Source organism: Chlorocebus sabaeus, chromosome 24 (genome assembly GCF_047675955.1).
Source record: "Chlorocebus sabaeus isolate Y175 chromosome 24, mChlSab1.0.hap1, whole genome shotgun sequence".
Classification (NCBI taxonomy): domain Eukaryota; kingdom Metazoa; phylum Chordata; class Mammalia; order Primates; family Cercopithecidae; genus Chlorocebus; species Chlorocebus sabaeus.
Genome location: NC_132927.1, coordinates 81387210 through 81404805, shown reverse-complemented (window position 1 = coordinate 81404805; position 17596 = coordinate 81387210). Strand labels below are relative to the sequence as shown.

General features: G+C 62.4%; 1 protein-coding gene across 1 annotated transcript in view; it reads left to right on the top strand.

The window, feature by feature from the left end:
- The first annotated feature begins 7273 nt into the window (after positions 1 to 7273).
- The window catches only part of AHNAK2 (AHNAK nucleoprotein 2), a 42167-nt gene continuing 31844 nt past the window's right edge, over positions 7274 to 17596 (top strand). Inside the window, exon 1 of the mRNA XM_073011377.1 lies at positions 7274 to 7391. Within this exon, the coding sequence (XP_072867478.1) occupies positions 7337 to 7391 (55 nt within the window). The 5' untranslated portion in view covers positions 7274 to 7336. The remainder of the gene's footprint in view (positions 7392 to 17596) is intronic.

Sequence of the window (17596 nt, the reverse complement as noted above, 5' to 3'; positions counted from 1 at the left end):
CCTCTCCCTGCGCCCCGCACCCGAACTCGCTGCGCCGCCAACCCCGCTGTGGGTGCAGCTGAGCGACGGCCCCTCAGGACTCCAGCTCCCCCAGGCGAGAGCCAAGTCCGTCTTGCTGGCTCCTGAACCCCAAAACCTCACCTGCTCCTAACTCGTCCCCATTCCTGGGGAAAGGAGGGGTGGGGAGGCTCCACCCTGTCCGGAGCCGCGTGGCCGGGTCATAGCGATAATAATTGACAGCTGATGCCTGAGCTCTATAAGTCTCTACTCTATGCCTCTTCCCTAGATTTACTTTCTTCCCTGTACTGATATCTCATACACCAGTACAAAATAGCGCTCTTCTGGGTTCTTCACCACCATCTTCCCGCGCCAGGGAAGATGATCAACTTACAGTGCAGGCGCCATTCCGCGCCTGGGAAAATTACCAACCAACGACACAGGAGCAACATGACGTCCCACCGAAAAAACCGAAACCTACCTGGCCACGCCCACGGCAGGGCCACCGTCATCGCCCTGGCCCAACCTCCGCCCTTGCTTTTCTATATAAGGCATTACGCTGCCACCAATAAACGAGACTTGGTCAGGATACTGTCTTGTCTCCATTTCTCGTGTCTCTTGTCCCCCCGAGTTCCCACTCCCTCTTCTAGGGTCTACGTCGACGATCCCGCAGGACGGGACACCACCCCTCCCTCACAGGCCCCACGGAGTGCCGCCCTCCCTTGTCACCACCCAGACCCAGGCAGAGCAGGGCTGGCAGACAGCCCCTCTCCAGCCACAGGATGACCAAGGAGCTAGACTGGCCTCTGCCAGCTCCAGCTTCCCTCCGGGCTTCCAGGCCTTCTGCCATCTGCCCTCACCCCCAGACTCAAGGAGTCAACCTTGACTCCATCTCCTCCCTGGCCTTCCCAGACTGACCCCCATCACTGCCTCCTCTGGGTAAGGGGAGGGCCTGGCTCTGGTGAAGCCCTGAGCCACACCACCCACTGTCCACCCCCTATCTACCTCAGGCTCATATTTCTCCCATCCTGGGGCCTGGGGTCCTGCCTGGACTCTGTCCTTGCTTGAATCACCCCTTCCCTTCCTGGTCCTCAGCCAAGCTACAGAAAAATTTAATTTTACAAATGACAAGATGAGATCATTCTCTGCACCTTAGACCCAGCCTCGTGTCCCTGCTCCTTCCTGAGGGGCAGAGCAGCTGGGCCATGCAGTACGGGAGCTCTTTGGTCAGACTGTGCAGGACTGAACCTTGGCTCGGCCACCCCAGCACCTCAGTGACCCTAAGGATGGTGATCAGGAGCTGGCTGGGTTTGTAGACCAGGCCTGGGCCTGTCTTGCTAGCTTAAGGGCAGTGTCCATTCCCACTGCTGTCCCTCATCCACTGCATTGTCCTTGCTGTCCTTGAGGCCCAGGGAGCTGGGAGAGGGGCAGGAGGAGTGTTGTCCTTGTGTACAGGTGGGGAAACTGAGGCCCCACCCCAAAGGCCTGCATGAGAAGCAGAGCTGGGACAGGAACTGCTCTCCTGGTTTTCTGCAATTCCCCACCCGTCTCTGGGCCTCAGCTTCCACGTGGAGAGCGTGTGGAGCACGGTACCCCCAGGGTGGTTGGAGGATAAAAATGACTCATATGGGTTGATGAGCTGGTGTGACAGCTGAACAGAGCCCCACAGAGATGTCCACATCCTAATCCCTGGAACCTGTGAATATGTGACCTTGCTGGGTCAAAGATACTTTATAGATGGGCTTAAATTAAGGCTCTTGAGAGGAGGACTGGAGCCTCCATGATGTGTGTAATCACAAAGGTCCTGAGAAGGAAGCAGGAAGGTCAGAGTCAGAGAGGAGACACAAAGATGGAAGCAGAGCTGGACTGATACAGGACTGCAGATGCCTCTGGAGGCTGAAAGGACCGGGAAACAGATCTCCCCTGAAACCTGCAAGGGAGGCTTCCATCCTGCCCACACCCAGAACTGGAGTTGACAGATGCGCACATGTTGTTTTCGACCACTGCGTTGGTGATATTTGGTTTTGGCAGCAGCAGGGAACCAATACACCTGAGTGACCCCTTGCAAACCACTAAAAGGTGCCGCCTCGGGGAAGCCAAGGTGCAGAGGAAATGGCAGCGGCAACCTTGACATCAGGTGTCCAACCCTGGTTGCAGGAGGAGGTGGGGCAGCCCAGGTAGCTGCTAGGCTGCCGCTGGCTTCTTGGGCCAGCTTCTGGGCAGACCACCCTGCTTCTTGGCACAGCCTGAAGGGCGTGAGCTGAGGATAAGGCTTCCAGGTTGGCAATCGGAGCAGCCACTGCTCAAGTTGAATTGGCTCAGCCGATAAGGGCGACTGGGCCAGAGAGGGTGGGTCCCCATTAAAGTCCGGGTGTGGGGGAAACATTAACCATGACTCCCAAGGGGCATGGAGGGGCAGGTGGAGTGTGGTCAGGAGGAGGAGCCCATGTGGCCCTCCCAGGACCTCTCCAGCCACCTCAGTCCAGCCTGAGCCCCAGCCCTGCTCAATGGGTGTGTGGGGAGCACCTTCCCTTCTGCAGAGGAGCCAAGCTTTCCTACCCTAGTCTCAGGAGGAAGGGGCCAGCCTAGGTCCTGGGGCAAGTGCCACCTGTCACAGAGCCCCACAGTCATCTTGGGATCTCCCAGCATCACCTGATGAGCAAGGACTGACTGGGGAGGGGTCCCCAGAAACACCCAGGCATCCCAGTCCTCTGGGATCCTCAGCCCCAAGTCCCTAGGGCAAGCTGGGGAGTGTGTCTGTCCTCGCCTCTGGCAGCAGCCATGGGAACCTGCTGCTGCTCAGATCCCAGGCTAGCCCACACGGACTGCTGAGCCAGAGGGCCCGATAAAGACACGGGGGTTGAAAGAAAACCACCCGAGTGGAACGATGGCAGCACCCCGACATGCCCCACCACTGCCGCATTTCCTGACCCCAGCCGTGGGTGCAGAGAAAGTGGACCTGGGGACATCCCCAGGCCTGAAACGGGCACCCAGCTTTGGGGGAGAGGGAGGCGGTTAGAGGTCAGGAGTCGTGTGGTCAGGCAAGAGTAGGAGGCTGGGTGGACAAGTGTGCCCCGCCTGGTCACGGGGGTCCTCCCCTATCATCTCCATGTAAAAGACTGAGCAGGGGCACGCAGCAGCTGAGACAGTCCTAGATGCTCCCACCTCACCTCACACCCCTCCGTCTGGGCACGGGGCTGGGCTGGACGCAAGGCTGGGGCTGGGGCAGGGCAGGGACCACAGCAGAGCGATTTTTGCTTATGTTGCTGCAGCTGCCGCAGCAAGCATCAATCATTGATGCTGTGGGCATCCCTGCCTGTGGAGGGTGGAGGCGAGCAGTGCCAGTCAGGCCATGGGGGCAGGGCAGCGGCTCTGCTGATGCTTCAGGGCCTGGGGAGCCTCGGTTTCTCACCCAGGCCCCGCCGGGGCTTACACCCCAGGCCCTGGCACCCAGCCTCAGGAAGGCTGTGGGCAACCAGTGGGCTGGGCCGGTGTCCCCATCTCGGTGGTCCAGGGAAGAGGTGGAGGCTGCGTGAATGCGACGCCTTCTCCCCGGGGTGGCACCTGCAGCAGGTGTGGGGCCTTGTATGTGACAGGGGCGGCTGTGAGTTGGGCTTGGGCCTGGTGATGCTGTGGGTGGGGGCATGAATTCCTGAGTCCAGGCCCACTTCTGTGGTCCTCCCTAGCCAGGCGTCTGTCCCCAGAGGAGCACATGGGGAGGAGACTGGAGTTGGGTGTGCTGACAGGAGCACAGGCTTCAGCTGGTGGGGAAGGACTGGGATGGGGGCTGGTAGCCCCTCTCACCTTCTCCCATGCTCCCACAGCTGTGACCCTGGAGCCCCGTTTCAGCTGCTGAGGCCCTGGTGTGCGGGTGGAGGGATTCTGGCTGGCCCCTGGGGAGCCAGTCCCCAGCCGCACATAGCCGCAGCCTGCCCGTTTGTGGGGGTACACTGCCCAAGTTGCAGGCCCTCCCAGAGGCATCTGGAGTGAGATAGAGCCCTCAGGACCCCAAGTTTCCTGAAGTGGGGACGCTCTCTGGACAGACACCCCAAGGTGTCTTACTCAGGACACTCTCAGCTTAACCCTCAAGCTAGGAGAAGACCCCCAGAAGGAGGGTGGGAGGGGCAGTCCCCAGCTCCTCTGACAGTCACAGCCAGACTGCAGCCCCAGCACTCAGGGCAGGGCAGAGCCAGAGGCCACTGCCGAGAGTCACCAGCCCTCTGTCTCAGAGTGGGCAGGAGAAGGGAGGAACGGCCTCCGGGTGGAGCAGGCCCTGCCCAGACCCCATCCTGAATTCTGGGGCCACAGGGGAGCACGGCCCAGCGGCACGTGTGTGTCTGTGCCCACCTTGGAAGTGGGCAGCCCCATGCAGGGCAGAGGCGAAGTTCCTGGACCCAGGAAGCTGTGATTGGCTCTGGGATCATTTCTTAGCTAGGGGTGGGCAGGCCCAGTGTTCACAGCTAGGTAAAGGTCTCAGCCACCCCAGGCTGAGGGGCAGGACCAGGGCAAAGTCCTCCCGAGTGTGGGGTCCCCACACTCCCGTGACGCCTCGCTGAACTTGCACTCTTACTTGGTCCCCACCAAGATGGCCTGGAGGGCTCTCTCGTCTTGCTGAAGGAAAACAGAGGCAGGGGCAGAAGGTAGTAGCCCAGGGACGGGGACATGTGCGGGGCAGCCCCGGCCTCCCCACCCAGGGCTCCGTCCTCACCCATCCCGCAAAGCTGAGGGGAGTTCCCATAGCCCTGTGCAGATCACGCCAGACAATCAGGAGAGAGGCCAGTTCATTTGGATGGGGGCCGAGGGGGACACATGACCTAGTCAAAGGCATATACCTAATGGGGCTGAGGACACAAAGGTGGACGAGTGCCCTGAGCTGCCCCTTGTTCCCAGGCCCTGCAGTCAAACTCAGACACAGAGGACCGGTGGGCCAAGCCCCCAGCAGACCAGGCAGTCAGGGACACACACAGAGGTGTATGCACCCAGGCACCCTAGTGGCTCTCTCCCTGTGCCCAGGGAGTGACTGACACCGGGTGAGCAGAGCGGGGTGGGTCCCTGGGGAGGGAGGTAACTTCAGGGGCTCTGGACCCCAGGCAACACTGCTCAGCCCTGAAAGAAGGACACTGCGAGGAGTAGGGGTAAGACCCACGCCAGGTCCACACATGAGGGGTAAGATTGTGCCCCACCATGCCTGGGCTCAAGAGGAGACTGCCAGGGCCTCTTCCCGGCAGTGGCTCTGGCGTCCATCTGACCTGCTGCTGGATGGCTGCCCAGTGGCTGCAGCGCGGCTAACGGGAACTGTCTAGAGTGAGTCATCGCGCCCTGGTGGCTCACCTGGGCCCGCTGGCTGTGCGTGGTCTCCGAATGAGCCCAGGAATGTGTGTGCCCTGTGTGTATGTGTACACGTGCGTGGGTCTGTGTCCTGGTGTGGGTGTTCATGCATGCAGGCCTGAGTGTGTATAAGGCTGTCTCTGAGTGTATCCAATATCCCAGGTGGCCTGTGTCTGTGTCTTGGTGAGTCTGATCTTGTCTATGTGTTGCCTGCCTGGCCCTTCCGGTACAGCCTGGCCTCTTCCCACCCCGGGAAAAGGTGTCTCTGTGTGTGTGTGTGTGCGCGTGTATGACGGAGAGAGCATGTGTGTGTGTGTCTCTGTGTATGTGTCTGTGCATCTCTGTGTCTGTGTGTGTACCTGTGTATGGATCTGTGTGTCTGTGTCTCTGTCTGTGTGTGTCTCTGTGTCTCTGTCTTTATGTGTGTGTGTGTGTGTCTCTGTACGTATGTGTGTGTGTATCTGTATGTGTGTCCGTGTGTGTGTGTGTGTGTGTTTCCTCGCATCTGACCCCCACCCCCGGACATTGCCAGGCAGCAACTCCTTGGTGGTGGCGGTCCTCTCCTGGGTCTCTTCCAGCCCTGCCTCCCTGCATAATCCCTGCAGAGCTCCACTCCTTCCGGTGTGTGCCCAGCTCGGGTCTACACCAGGCCAGGTGTCACCAAACTCTTAGAACTGCCTTGGGCCCCTGCCCTCCCTGTCCACACCACAGGTGTGCTGCCTCTGTGTGGTGCCCAAGCTCGATCCCAGGAAGGCTCCCACCCTCTGCACTCTGTCCTCACCAAGTCCGCTCTGCCGGAATATCCCGGGATCCTTTCACTCCCTCCCACACCACAGCCCTGGTTCCACTGCTCGTATTTCCAGTTGTGCCCCATGCCAACACCCCTAGCCACCTGTGCAGTCTATCCTCAGCTCTCACCAAGCTCAGAGACCCTGCTTGGAGCCTTAGGTGGCACCTCCTACCCACAGGAGCCCCCTCAGCAGCCTTGCTGCCCTGCCCCCGCCCACTGGGCCTGACTTTCAACACCAGCCCTTTTGCCCCCATTCTCTGCACACACACTACTCTGTTCCCTCTCTCCAGAACATTCTTCCTACACTGCCTGGCTCATACCTCACCCCTAAGGTCCCAGCTAACACTGCCAGGAGGCTTCCAGGACCCCCGTTCCCCCGCCCCCAGGGCAGTCCCGCCCTGCAGAACGCCTTATCCTTGCAGTCTTGCCTGTGTCTACACCAGACCTGGAGCCCCTGGGGCAGGGCCAGGAGGGTGCTGGTTGCCGCTGTGTCCTAGGCCCTAAGCTCTTGACAAGAATCAGTAGAAAGGATGACTCTGGGCGGGGTTCTGGCTCCAGGACGGCCCCCCAGCGCTGGGTGCTCCCGCACGCAGCGCCCACCCCGCAGCCCTGTCCGTGGCGCCCTGTTCCCGCTGCACGCTCTCAGCCGCGTTCTCGTGTCGGTCACCCCCAGCCCCTGCAGAATTCTGTCTTGTCCTTCTGCTGCCGGATCACTTCCTGGGGTGCCCGCGACCACTGTTGTCCCCGCAGGCTGCCCCCCACCCCAGCTTGTGACTAAAGTGTCTGTCTCCCCCGGAGTGGGAGGTCAAGACAGCGGCAAGTCCAGGAGCCTAGGTGCGGGGATCCTGAGGTCGCTCCCTGGCGGGAATCCAAAGTTAATTCTGCGGACGCGACAGGCGGGCCGGGGGCGCGGAGCGGGGCGGGGCCTGGCCGGGAGGGGCGGGGCCGCGACGGCGGCAGCCAATGGGCTGAATGAGGCCGGCGGCACCGCCCGCGAGCGCGCTCCGCAGTGGCCCGGCCGGGCTGGGCGGACCCGGGCGGGGTCCTAGCTGTGCGGCTGGGTAGCCTGGCGCGCGGTGTCCGCAGTCTGAGGTCTGCCGCCCGCGGCAGCGCAGGGCAGCGGGGCAGAGCGCGGCTCCCGCCCGCCCGCCCGGTGCGCCGGAGCTGGGACCAGCGACTGGACGCGACGGGCCGGCAGGCCCGCACCGCCTGGCCGCCGCGATGTGCGACTGCTTCCACATGGTGCTGCCTACCTGGCCCGGAACCCCCGGCAGCGGTGCGCCCTCCCCGCCTGCAGCCAGCTCCCGTGGGGCGGGTGGACTCCGCGCTAGGGCGCGCGCCGGGGCGTGTCCGGGGGCGCGCAGTGCGGGCTGTGGGGGCGGGGGACTCGGGGACGCCGGCTGGACTCGCGCGCTGTTCTGGGCCTCCCCGGCCGCTGGGGTCTCTTCTCCCGTGCCTCGCGTTCTACCTGTCTGCGACTCTCAGTCCCTGCTCCTCTCCCGGCCTCTGGGGCTGTCTCAGCCGCTCACTTTGTTTCTCGGTGGCTGACTCGTCTCTGTCGCGCACTCCCTCTGTCACTCGCGGTCCCTGTCTATCTCCTTTTCGCTCCTGCCCCGCTGCTGGGACGCTGTCTGGTCGAGAGGTGGCCTCCTGGGAGGTGCTACCGCGCTCTGGAGCGGGGCTGGTGTCTGCATGGGGCATGAAAGCCGGCGCCACCGGGACCCGGGGCACCTGCACCAGGCTTGCCCTCTCACCTGCTTTGGGGGAGAGCAGCCAGGCTGGTCCAGGAGTCTGGGCTCTCCACTTTGGTCCGGGGCTTCTAGGCAGGGTTGGGCAGCGTCTACTGTGTGGCTGTGTGGTGGGGTCGCTGGCTAGGTGGAGGCTGTGGCAGCGCTAGGCCTGAGGTCTGGGGCCTTGTGAGGGGCCTGAATGGGGTCAAAGTCAGGCCACAGGGTCCCTCAGTGCTGGGCAAGGGAAAGTGGGTGCTACCCACTGGCATGCTCCCAGGGATGGTCAGTAGCCTCCCTCTGAGCCGCAGGCTACAGAATGTGTACCTGCTGCTTTTTGTGTGTCTGTCCCTGCACTGGGCCTGGTTCCAGGGCCTGGGTGTCTCAGCATCTTGGAGGGCAGGGCTGGGGTGGGGGGGCAGTCCCGGGGTGGGGGGGCAGTCCCTTGGGCTAGGTCTATGCTGCTGCAGCCTGACCACACCCAGGGCCTTGGCAGCCACCGGCCAGGGGGTTGGGCTGTGCCGGCACTGGCACGGGCTGGACCCCACTCCTTGGGGAAAACAGGTCAATGCTAATGGTGCCACGCTGCAGGCGCAGAGGGGTGCCCTTGGCCTGGGCATGCCCCCCAGCCGCAGCAGGCACTACCAAGGCCCCTCCTGTGGTCTGTTTATCTGGTGCGCACTTAGGGTGGGAGACTTGTCTGAGGGACTCCAGAGCAGCGAGGCCCCTACAGCGCCTGCTTCATGGTGTTGCAGAAGGGAGTCCAAGGTGTCTGGGCTCAGCAGCGGGAGGATGATGGCCCCAGTGGGCTGGAGGCCCCCGGCCCCCTCCTCTTTCAGTATGACTGGCCCTGCCCACATGGCTGCAGGTCGACCTCCTCAGAGGGAGAAGGGCGGGGCCCCAAGGCATGGGACCACTACCCTGCCCCCAGCTTCCCTGTACAGCCCTTCCTCTCCACTTCCTCCCCACTCAGGGGCACCCAGAGACTCCCAAGTTGTAGGGTCCAGGACCACCTCATCCACCCCCTGCCTCCACAGAGGCCTGTGCTGGCTTCGTGGTTCCCAGCCTGTCTGAGGCAGTCCCTCCCTGCGTCCAGCCTACAGAACCATCTGCTCTTAGGGAATAAGGTCAGTGGCTCTCACTGGAGCTTTGGTAGGAGACTTGCAAGACCAGAGCCCTTGGGAGTTCTGTCCAGCACGCCAGTTCCCAGACCCTCCCCAACCCTGCGGCCTGGGAATGTGCATTCCTGACAAGCACCCTGCTACCTACTGCCTTTCCCAGCCTGGATTTGGTCCAGGCCTTTTTCACCTGCAGTCCCCTCTCAGCAGGCTGGAGATGGGCGGACTCTCCCCTGCTCTAGTCTTCCTGTTCAGTTCAAACCTGCCCTCTGCCAGCCGCACCAGGCACCAGCCCAGCAGGGAGCCATCTCCTGGGCAGCTTTTGTGCCGAGGCTGCCCCCTGGTGGCCTTGCTGGGAACACCCCACGCAGCGCTGCCGACTGTAACACCAGCCCGTTCACTCCCAGCGGGCTCTGGGTGTCACACCCTTGCCTACTCCAGGGGCGGGTTGCCTCCTTCCCAGGGGCAGAGCTGGATCCCCGATAGCTGGGGAGGCAGGGAACCCCTCCCTGGCCCTGGCCCCCACCCTGCACCTGCTGCCCCTGGCTTGGCCTGAGCACCTCCCACAATGACACCCCAAGCAAGCACCACCGTGCTGGGAAGGCCCCAGGTGCAGCGACGTCATGCGAAGATGTGTGGGTGGTCCCTCCTCTGGGATGGGGGTCATGAGATGGCTGGGCCCTTTCCCAAGAAGGGTGCAAAGCAGGGCAGCTGTGGAGGTGGTCTGCCTGTTCTGTGCCTCACTGGTGCCTTCTTCAGGGCCTTGGGCTGCAAATGTGGGTCAGGACCTCACATTCGGAGATGGGAGTGATCGCAGCTGCCTGTGCTGCTAGCGCCATGCAGCCAGGGATGCCAAGTGACAGCGCGGGCGGGCCTGTCACCACCCTAGTGTCTCCCTGACTGGGTCGTCCACACTGAGGGAGGGCTGTATTCCCATTCTGCAGACAGGGACACTGAGGCTGGGGACCGTGAGGCAGTGACTTCCTGGGCTTTTAGGGGCCAGAGCAGAATATTGCATGCTTTGGTCAGTGACATGCTGTTCTGACAGGTACTGGCTCTGCCCTGCCCCACCAGGCAGGGTGACTGCAGGCAAAGGAGCCCCTCTGTGGCCGCTAGTGGCAGGAATGGGCCCTGAGGAGGCAGCAGAGGGCATCCTGGAGTGCCCTCCAATAAGGTGGCCTCTCAGAAGCCACCAACAGTGATGTTGTAAGTGTGTTCCTAACAACCCCAGCGCTTTCCCTGGTGGGGAAACGGAAGCTGAACCACCAGGGAGGGAGGCTGGGCTGCCTGCTGGTCTCTGGCTCCTGCCCCAAACCTCAGGAGTGCCCACCTGATGCAGCTCAGGGAAGGGGGTGGGGCTCAGAAGTAGACAGGAGGGTCAAGCCCGCAGAGCCTCCAGTTCCAATGCCCCAGGAGACCCCTCCCTCCTGGCCTTCTCCATGCCCAGGAAGCTGAGTGCCCACTCCCATCTGGGCTCATCGTGGCTGGGCCTACAGCAGGAATGCCCTCATTGCCTTCTCTCCATTTGGCCAAGCTCTTCTGTCCTGGGCTGGGCTAGGAGCTGCCTCTTTCGGGAAGCCCCCTGGGTTGCTGGGCTCACTCCCAGCTCTCCCTTAGACTCTGGCCCCTCTGTGTCCTTCTCTTGTGACACCTATGCTGAAAGCCTCTGTGTTTCAGGCTCAGCTGGGGGCTGGCTTGGCCAGGTGTGGAGAAGTATAGGTGCTGGGGAGGAAAGGCCCCCAAACCCCAGCAAGTGGGGGGCACTGCCATCTGGGGGTCCCTGCCACCCACTTCAGGAGTAGAATGACACATTCTCCCAGCTTGGTCTTCTGGCTGGCAGAGGCACACCCTGCGCTCAGGGCTGGTGTGAGCTGTGGGAGTGCTTCCCGTCTGACTGGCTGCCTGTTCACCCATCCTTCTGGGTCTCAAAGCCACCCCGGGAGCCCTGGGACCTGGGAGGTCATACCTCAGCAGAGCAAGGATCCACCCATTGCTCATTCAACAAACGTGAACCCTATTTTTGTGGCCAGTGCAGCCGCAGGGGGCACAGAAGGGCCAGAGAGGGCTCCCTGGAGGAAAACTGGCCCAAATGGAGACTGGGACTGGTCATGAAAAAGAAGCGGAGGCAGAGCAGGAGGAGCTTGCAGAGGCCGAGGGTGAAGGCAGGGACCTGCAAGGTGTTCAACCCAGTGCATCTGGGACGGGTGGGGTGAGGATGGAGAGGTGGCAGTGCCAGCTGCTGGAGGGAGGGCTTTGTCCTGAGGGCACCGGGCAGCCCCATAGGTCTTAGGGCAGTTTTGGCAGGAAGGAAGCTGCTCCATGGGGGCTATGGAGGCCAGGTAGCCTGGAGGGAGCTTAGCGGAGTCTTAACTGGACACACAGGGAGGACGGGCCATGCCCCTCTGCTCCTCTCCATCCCCCCTAAGGGTGATGGAATCCCCGGCCACGCTGTGAGCTTCGAGGGTGTCTCCACCAGGCCCCACCTGCACTCAGTCTGAGCCTCCAGATTTCCCTTTATTTTTCTTTTTTTGGAAGCCATAGCCTGGCCGGGAGCCAAGGACTTCCTTGCTCGGATAAATATTTAATAGTCAGAAGCACTTTCTAAAATGGAAACATGGAGCTGGGCCCAGGAGGCAGGGGGTAGGGAGGGGCTGGGGCGGGAGGCGGTGATCCCCCATCCCCGCACCTACCAGAGGCCTACAGAGTTATTTGCAGCCACCGCCCTCCCCTCCGGCTGCCAGTCCCTGCCCCACCAGCTGTGCTGCGCCGACTTGGACTTGCTGACCCAGTGTGTGCTTGTGAGGGTGGGAGTGGCATCGGGGCCTCCTCTCTGCAGAGCTCTTGGGAGGGACTCCTTCCTGCAGGGGTGGTGGTGGTGGGACGGTAGGCAATTGCACAGGCTGTTCCGGGTAGGAGTCCGGAAAGGGATCTCAAGCCACACCCCTGCCTGGACGCTGCAAAGGGTATAGCCAAGCAGGGGCAGCTGGGGATGCCCGGGACGCGGCAGGGGCGGGACACTTTGGGGAGCCTCACTGGGCTATGTCCCTGTGAGCCCTGCCAGCTGGAGGGGCTGTCAGGTGACGGCGTGTGGGTGGGTAGGAGGCCCCATGACTCAGCCCCACTGGGTGGAGTTAAGGCCCCCTTGTTTAGGGCTCCAGCCCTCGGTCCTCGGCCTGCTCCTGCTGCCTGGCAGGCCTGGCTCCTGAGTGAGCCAGTACCGTTGGCTCCTTGGTGACACATGCCCTGAGAATGCCGAGCTTCATGCCTTGGCCTCCTCCTGGCTGATTCACCATCCGCTGCCCTCGGCCCTGCCTGGCCCCCGCCAGCAGCCGAGTTCCCACCGCGACCCCTAGCTGATCCTGGGTCCTAACAGCTCTGAGCTGGGACTAGCTGTCCAGTGCACATCACCGGACATGCCGGATCTCAGGGTCCGTGATGTGGTGGCTCAGCAGATGCCCTGCCTGCCGTCCCTCCAGCTGATCAGACACCTGCCTGACCACTGAGTCCCACCACGTGGTGCCGGGGGTCTGGTAGGTGGGGGTCCCCAGGAACTGAGGCAGGTGAGCAAGGCCCTGCCCAGCACCCGCCTGCTGGTGGCCAAGTGTGCCCCTCTTGGGACTGGGTAGCAACAGGGGCAGGGTGTGAAGCGTGGCTCTCCAGCTCTTACCCTTCCCAGTAAGTGGTCCTGAGCCAGAGCCCAGGGTCTCCAGCCTGACCCCTTCCCTTGCTGTGTGTCTGCACCGTGCTGTGGGCACCCACCGCCAGGGGCTCTGTAGCCGAGGGCTTGGTGCTGACTGCCTGGCGGGGTAGCGAGTCCAGGATCTGAGCTGGGAAGGTGCCCCCAGGCAGAGCCAGTGGCACGTGCTGAGAGTCTGGAGAGGGCCTGGGGCAGGGTGTGGTGCGTTCCCATGGCAGTCCGTGTTGGGGAGGGTGTGCCAGGAGGAGATCTCGGTCACATGTTCCAGGGCTTGGTGGATCACACTCGCCGCACTGCAGCGAGGGTCTGGGAAGGGCTTGCGTGGCCGGCGCTGTGGCCAGCTCTGCAGGGCGCCTCCCTCTGGCTGCTGTGAGGTGGGCCTAGCTGGGGTGGGGGCCCCAGTAAAGGCTCTTGCGGGGGTCAGTGCTGTGTTTGTCACGATGGCCGTGCTCTGTACCAGCGTCCCCTTCCCATCCCACTCCAGCTGGGCTGGGCCTCGGTGCGGTGCTGACTCAGCCAGCCCTGCCCTGCCTGGCTAGTGTGGGTGTCAGGTGGTAAACATGTAAACAGCGTTCCCAGGTGACAGCTGTCTAGGAGTGTTCCCGGAGCAGACCTGGCCAGCTTTTCTGTCTTCATGTAAATAGAGTCGTTTTCTACCTTTGTGACCGTTAGGTTTTTGTGTCACCCTTTTTAGGGCATTGCAATGGGGGCAGGCCAGGAAGGGGCCTGGGAGCAGGTCCCTGCCTTTCGGGACTGAGGAGCCCCTGGGGCCTCTCCCACCCCATTTGCCAGCCAGTGCCCCTGCTGGGACAGAGCCTTCCCCGCCCTTGAAGTCCTCTGGCCTATTTGAGGACCCCTTCTCTCTGTGCCCGCCTCAGGCCAGCCTGACATCCCGTGGTGGGGGCAGCCCTCTCAGCCGCACCTTCCCACCTCTTCCCATGCCACTGGGGCCTGGTGTGGGTGCAAGCCATTCCGTCGCTGACCTACCAGGCCGGGTCTGACCCCTCGCTGCCCCTGAGGCCTGGGCTGGGCCTCAGCTGTGCGGGCCTGCTCCAGACTGCCTGTTGGAGGCAGGTCCCCACCCAGGCCATGGGCACAGGGCTGGCACCCTGGGATCCCAGTGGGGCTACACATAGCACAGTTGGTTGTGTCCTGCTGAAGCCTCCTGGCCACCCAGAGCAAAGACGAGTGGGGGCTAAGGGCCCAGGGTGCAGCAGGCTGAGGTGACCAGGAGGTGGGCCAGGCAGCTGGAGCTCTGGATCGTGGGGGACTTGGGGGCATGGGACTCAGATGTTTCTCAGCCCCACCCAGAAATGACTGGGAAGGACGGGAGGCTTGTTTAAAACAAAAATGCTAGGCCAGCGCGCAGGTGTTGGGAAGGATGGGAGGCTTGTTTAAAACAAAAATGCTAGGCCAGTGCGCAGGTGTTGGGAAGGACGGGAGGCTTGTTTAAAAACAAAAATGCTAGGCCAGTGCGCAGGCTCACACCTGTAATCCCAGCACTTTGAGAGTCTAAAGCAGAAGGATCTCTTGAGCCCAGGAGTTTGAGACTAGCCTGGGCAACACAGGGAGACCTGGTCTCCACAAAAAATTTAACAATTAGCCAGGCGTGCTGGTGCAGCCCCAGCCATTGGGAGGCCAAGGTGGGAGGATCGCCTGAGCCCATTCGTATGAGATCAGCCTGGACAATATAGTAGGATCCTGTATCTACAAAAAAAATTTAAAATTAGCCGGGTATGGCGGCATCACCTGGAGACCCAGCCATTTGGGAGGCTGACACGGGAGGATGGTTTGATTCCAGGAGTTTGAGGCTGCAGTGAGCCATGATCGCACCACTGCCCTCCAGCCTGGGTGAGAGAGAGACCCTGTTTCAAAAAATGCTGGTTCCTGAGCCCCAGCACACCCTGCTTACCAGATACCCTGGTGCTTCGAGGGGTGGGGGCTGCTGTGAGTTTGGGCTGCGAGGGCTGAAAGGAGGCCAGGGTTGGCTGCCCTGGGGGCTCAGGCAGGTGGCAGATGACCAAGCCCCAAGGTCACTGGCCCAGCCCCCTGTGGGCTCAGTCCTGCCCTTAGGCTATGCCTCTCCTCCCTTCTGGGCCAGCCTCTATCCTGGCACCCGTAGGGAAACTGAGACACAGGGCTTGTGCAGAGCCTGCCTGGGAGGGACCTGCTTCAGGCCTACGTCTGTCCACAGAGCAGGACCTGGCACGCACTAAGGCACTCACCAGACTGGGCTGGCTGTGTGACTCAGAGCGGTCTGTTCCTCTGCAGTCAGCTGCTCAGGCTGGGGGGGCACTCAGGGTGGGGTCCCCAGCTCCAAGAAGCTGAGTGAGTGTTGAGGGCTGGCCTGGCTCCTGGCCCATCAGGGGACCCGCCTACTCCCTCTGGTGGGACGTGGAGGTCCTGGCAGGGTCCAGAGCCAGCCCTAGGAGCAGGGGGAGGCGGAGGCGGGATAATGGGGGGAGGAGCTGTGGAGGGAGGAACCGGGCGTGGCAGGGGGAGGTGGCCAGTTGGGATCTTCACTTCTGGGCCAGTTGGGAGAGCGTCTGTAGCTTTCTTGGTAAGTGGCTCCTGTGCCCACCCCCTGCACTTCGGCCCCCTTCCCGGTCAGCCCCGGGCACCTGCTTGCCTCACTTTTCCGCAGGTCTGTGGGGGCCAGCAGGCCACCAGCAAGAGGGGCTGGAGGAACAGCGCTGGGCTGGGCATGGCCCCGACCCACAGCTGACGGAGGGCAGGGGTGTTAGTTCACCATGGTTCCAGCCAGGGCCAGTGGGTTGGGCACGGATGTCAGGGAGAAATTCCCGGAGCCCCTTCTGGCTCCTGGCCCCTGGGGTGCTGGCGGAGCCCAGGCCATAGAAGGTGTGTGGCAGGACACCGAGCTGTGGGCCCTGGGCAGGTAGGGGACAGTGGCTCTTGTTTGCAAGGAGCCTGGGTGTGGGGGGAGGTGAATGCGAAGGGCACCTGCACTCAGGGCAGCCGCAGGTCTGCAAGTCCCCCAGGTGGGCGTGGGGCCTGGGGAAGGGTCCTTAGACGACCCTGTGCTTGTGTGGTACACAGGGGCCCTGGGTGTCTGTGGAGGGTGGTTGCTTCCAAAGGCCAGGTTTACTCTCCTGGGGGTGCCCGAGGTGGGCTGTGGGGACCTGGGGCGATAGGCAGCCCCCTCACAGGGTCACGGTGCCCTGGACGTCTGTGGGGCCGGCCTTTCGGCCCAGGGAAACTGGCTCCGGCTAGCCAGCCTGGGATGGATGGGAGCGTGGGGCTGCTCCTTTTGGCTGCCAAATCCCTTGGAGAGGTGGCTGGTGTGCTCCCCTGTGCCTCAGTCTCTCCAGGAGCAGAAGGAGATGAACTGGGCCCACCTGCTGCCCTCCCATCCCCATCAACAGCCTCCCACCCTCAGGCTTACCAGGCTTTTCCAGGAGATCTGACAAGCTCCTTCCTTTTTCCCATGCACTGCCCGCACTAGCATTTATTATGCACCTACGGTGTGCCAGGCTCTGAGTGCTTGGTGAGCAAAGTGTTCTGGGGACCAGGGACCAGGCAGTGTCCAGAAGCCATGGCAGGGTGGCCAGGCTTAGTCTGTGAATTTGCCCAGCAGAGAAGATAGCCTGGGAAAGCCCAGAGAGAGAGAGCCCGTGGCCCAGGCAGGCACAGTGAGGGCTGGAGAGGCTGTGGATGTTGGCTAGGGCTAGAGCAGGCACAGAGAGGCTTCCAGGACAGTCTGACCCATGGACGGCACCAGGGAGCTACGGAAGGTTGTTTCGGGAGAGGGTGATGTGAATAGCCTCACGGGTACAGCTGGGCTGCAGTGGGGAATGGTTACTGGGTGGGCAAGGAGCCCAGCTCCTAGGTCTAGGGGACTGAGGCTGGCTCCTCCGCCCTCCTGCAGCCTTGGAGGCAGACACAGAGGCAGGAGCAAGAGCCAGAGCTGGCTCTGCCGGCCTCATCCCGAGAGAGTTATCTCGAGAAGCATGGGGAGGGGTGGGGGATGTTGCTCAGGAAAGTCTGAAGGTCTCATGACAGTCAGCCCGCTTGGCACTTTCTTCATGAAGTTCCACGACTGGGTGAGGCCCAAGTGCAGCCGGCTGTGTGCTCCTGTGTCTGGGTGGGCACAGGGCTCCCGCCTCCATGGCCTCACTCGGGGCGTTCAGAGGGAGGAGCCCAAGCCAGACACAAGTGCACACACGCCCTAGCACCTGAACACGTACATCCCGTGAGCACACACGTGTGCACACTCACCTGCAAACCTGGAGTGGGCCGTTCCTCCCACCCAGGATGGACTTTTCTGGCCACTGGAGAGCCAGTCTCCTTCCTGCCAGCTCCCAGGGCCCTGGTGACTTGCAAATGCACCCAACCATGCCCTCCCACCTGGAGGCAGGAGGTGGGGCCCTGGGGCTGCCAGTTTAGATGCAAACTTGGATTTTGTTTAAGCAAAATCCACTTCCTCCCCGCATGGACCTGTTCTGGGCCCTCCAACGACTCTCATTTAGCTGGTGGCTGGTGGGAGTCCTCAGTTCGGACCGGCTGTGGAGCAGGGGTGTTGGTGAGCCTCTGCTGCACTCCCCAGCCTGTGTTCCTTGTCCCCTCCCGCTCCGCCCGCCCCCTGCCCCCCACACCCCACCTCCCCGCCAGGATCTGCTCCTCCCCCAAACACACTTCCTGAGGCCCTGCCTGCTCAGGCCCTGCCCCAAAATAGTCCAGTTCTTGGGGAGGCAGCTCTTCTGGGCCAGGGTGGGTGTCCTCTGTGCCTTTCACTGTGGTACCACCCCCACCTGCCGTGGCGTGCAAGGGACTGACCTGGGTCCTGGGGTCCCTCCCCAAGGTTCAAGTTTGCACCCGCAGGAATGTTAATGGTAGTGTTGAGGCCAGGGCGCTGGGGGCCTGGGGAGTGGGGGAAGGGCACTGGGGAAGGAACCAGGTGCCAACAGCCTGACCAGCTGGG